The sequence below is a fragment of the Corvus brachyrhynchos genome, unplaced genomic scaffold (assembly GCF_000691975.1).
Source record: "Corvus brachyrhynchos isolate BGI_N302 unplaced genomic scaffold, ASM69197v1 scaffold150, whole genome shotgun sequence".
NCBI classification, from domain to species: Eukaryota; Metazoa; Chordata; class Aves; order Passeriformes; family Corvidae; genus Corvus; species Corvus brachyrhynchos.
Window position 1 is genome coordinate 2111694 of NW_008236162.1, and position 2002 is coordinate 2113695.

The following is a 2002-nucleotide window of genomic DNA, read 5'->3' on the forward strand; positions in this document are numbered from 1 at the left end:
GGGCGGGAGAAGGGTGGAGGATGGAGGGGCTGGGAAGGTGCCTTAGCCCTAAATTTGCTCCGGGGAGGCGGACTCAGGGCACCGGGATGGGGGCGGATCCCACCAGGATCTTGCACCGGGATAGGAATGGACCCCACGCACCTGGATGGGGACAAACCCCGTGCACACCAGGGTGGGGGATCAACCCCTGGATGGATCCCACAAACTCCTTCACCGGGATTGGGATTGACCCCACAAACTCCTTGCACCGGGGCGGGGATGGAGCCCACACTCACCAGGACAAGGACAAGGACACCCCCCCTTTCCCAGCTCACCCGTTCCCGCAGCACAACCCAAGTTGTACGACATTTTTGGGGTTTTATACCTTAAAAAAAATAACATTTCTCCAATTAAAACGAAGCCCTGACAAGCACAGCTGTTGGAAAACCACCCAGGGCCCAGCCCGGGTCCCGCTGACTCCAGGGAATGGACAATCGGATTCCTCCCAAATCTGTGTCCCCCACAACTGCTGGATCCGGGGTCTATCCATACCCATCCCTGTAAATTGGGGTCCTGGGAGGGGGTCTGGGGTGCTGCTGATGGACTGGGCCCACGCTGGGGACAGATCCAGCAGCTCCTGGGAATTCTGTACCCCAAAAACCAGGTGCTGGGATGGGTGGGGGTGCAGCGGGGAGGGACTGGACACCCGTGGGTGGAGAGCTGATATGTGTGTATCGATATATCTGTATATAAAAAATAGATGTGCGTAGTTGTAGCGTTGATACTGATGGATAAAAGTCGAATTCCAGGCTGAATCCAGGCTGGTCCTGCACGATCCACGCGCAGCCCGAGGTTCTCTGGGAGACTCCTGCTCCGGCAGGTGGGTGCTCACATCGCAGACTTCATCTCCCACTCCTGGACAAACGGGGGTTGGAGGCGGGGGGGTCAATCCTTCATTTCCCTGTGCTGTGGGATCACCCAAACCCTTCCCACCTCCTCGAATCCCGGAGTTACCTTTGTCTTCCGCATCACATTTCCCTTCCCCACGGTGACCGGGGATGGGGGCGGCCTCAGGGCGCTCCTCGCTGACGTGGTGCGCTTCAGCAGCGGCCTGAGGAAGGATCCCTGAGGGAAAACCAGCGGAGAAAGGGTGAGGGCTGCCCTCCAAACCTCGCTCTCCCTGTATTTCACACCTTCCCCAGTGTGCCGCACCTCGGAGCCAGCCGAGCTGGCGGTGGCAGCGATGTGGCCCTTCAGTGACTTGCCGAGGGCCAGCAGGTTCATCTCGGAGCCGGCTTTCAGCCTGCCCTTCACCCTGCAGGCCCTCTCCAGCTGCCCCACCTTCTCCTCCAGCTTGGGAAAGGCTCTCTTCCCTGCAAGGACAGCAGGAGCGCTGCCAAGCCCGGGCACCCCTCAACCCCGCCGGCTGCTCCGGCCAGCACCAGGCAGCGTCCGGCCCAGGGCCAGCGCCCCTCCGTGGTCCTACCGATGAGCACATCCAGCCCATCCCGAGTCCCCTTCCTCTCAGGCAGTGTCAGGGTGTGTTGAGACCGGGAGAAATCCCTGCTCTGGAGGTTGGGGGTCTCCTTTGCCAGCTGTGCGCTGGCAGGCCTGCCCCGGAGAGCTGCCGGTGGTGCTGGGGAGAGGGGGAAGAGCAGGGAGGGTCAGGAGGAAGGGCAGGGGAAGGACGGTGGGGAGGAGAGGCAGGGAAATGATGCTCGGGGGAAGAGCACAGGAGGGATGGTGGGGAGGAAGGGAAGAGGAGGGACTCTGGGGAGAAAGGGCAGGGGAAGGACACAGAAATCCCGGCTCTCGTGGGCATCGCAGCCTCCATCCCAAGCACGAGGAGCTGGGGAATGTGGGGAGACCCCGCTGCACCCCGGTGGAGCACCCAGCCCCTCTCACCTGCCTGCGAGGGTCGGGCAGTGCCCGGGGCGTGGCTGCTGGCGCAGGTGGGCAGGGCAGACACGGGTCTCCGGCGCTGCCCTTGCACCGCCCGGTCCAGGCTCTGCTGCTGCGGAGG

The 2002-nt window shown here is 62.6% G+C and overlaps 1 protein-coding gene across 1 annotated transcript in view; it reads right to left on the minus strand.

The window, feature by feature from the left end:
* FAM160B2 (family with sequence similarity 160 member B2) overlaps positions 1–2002 on the minus strand; it is a 19551-nt gene that overhangs the window by 6462 nt on the left and 11087 nt on the right. Inside the window, exons 3-6 of the mRNA XM_017732461.1 lie at positions 1885–1993; positions 1466–1615; positions 1192–1352; positions 994–1104 (exon numbers count right to left, since the gene is read on the minus strand). Of these exons, the coding sequence (XP_017587950.1) occupies positions 994–1104; positions 1192–1352; positions 1466–1615; positions 1885–1993 (531 nt within the window). The remainder of the gene's footprint in view (positions 1–993; positions 1105–1191; positions 1353–1465; positions 1616–1884; positions 1994–2002) is intronic.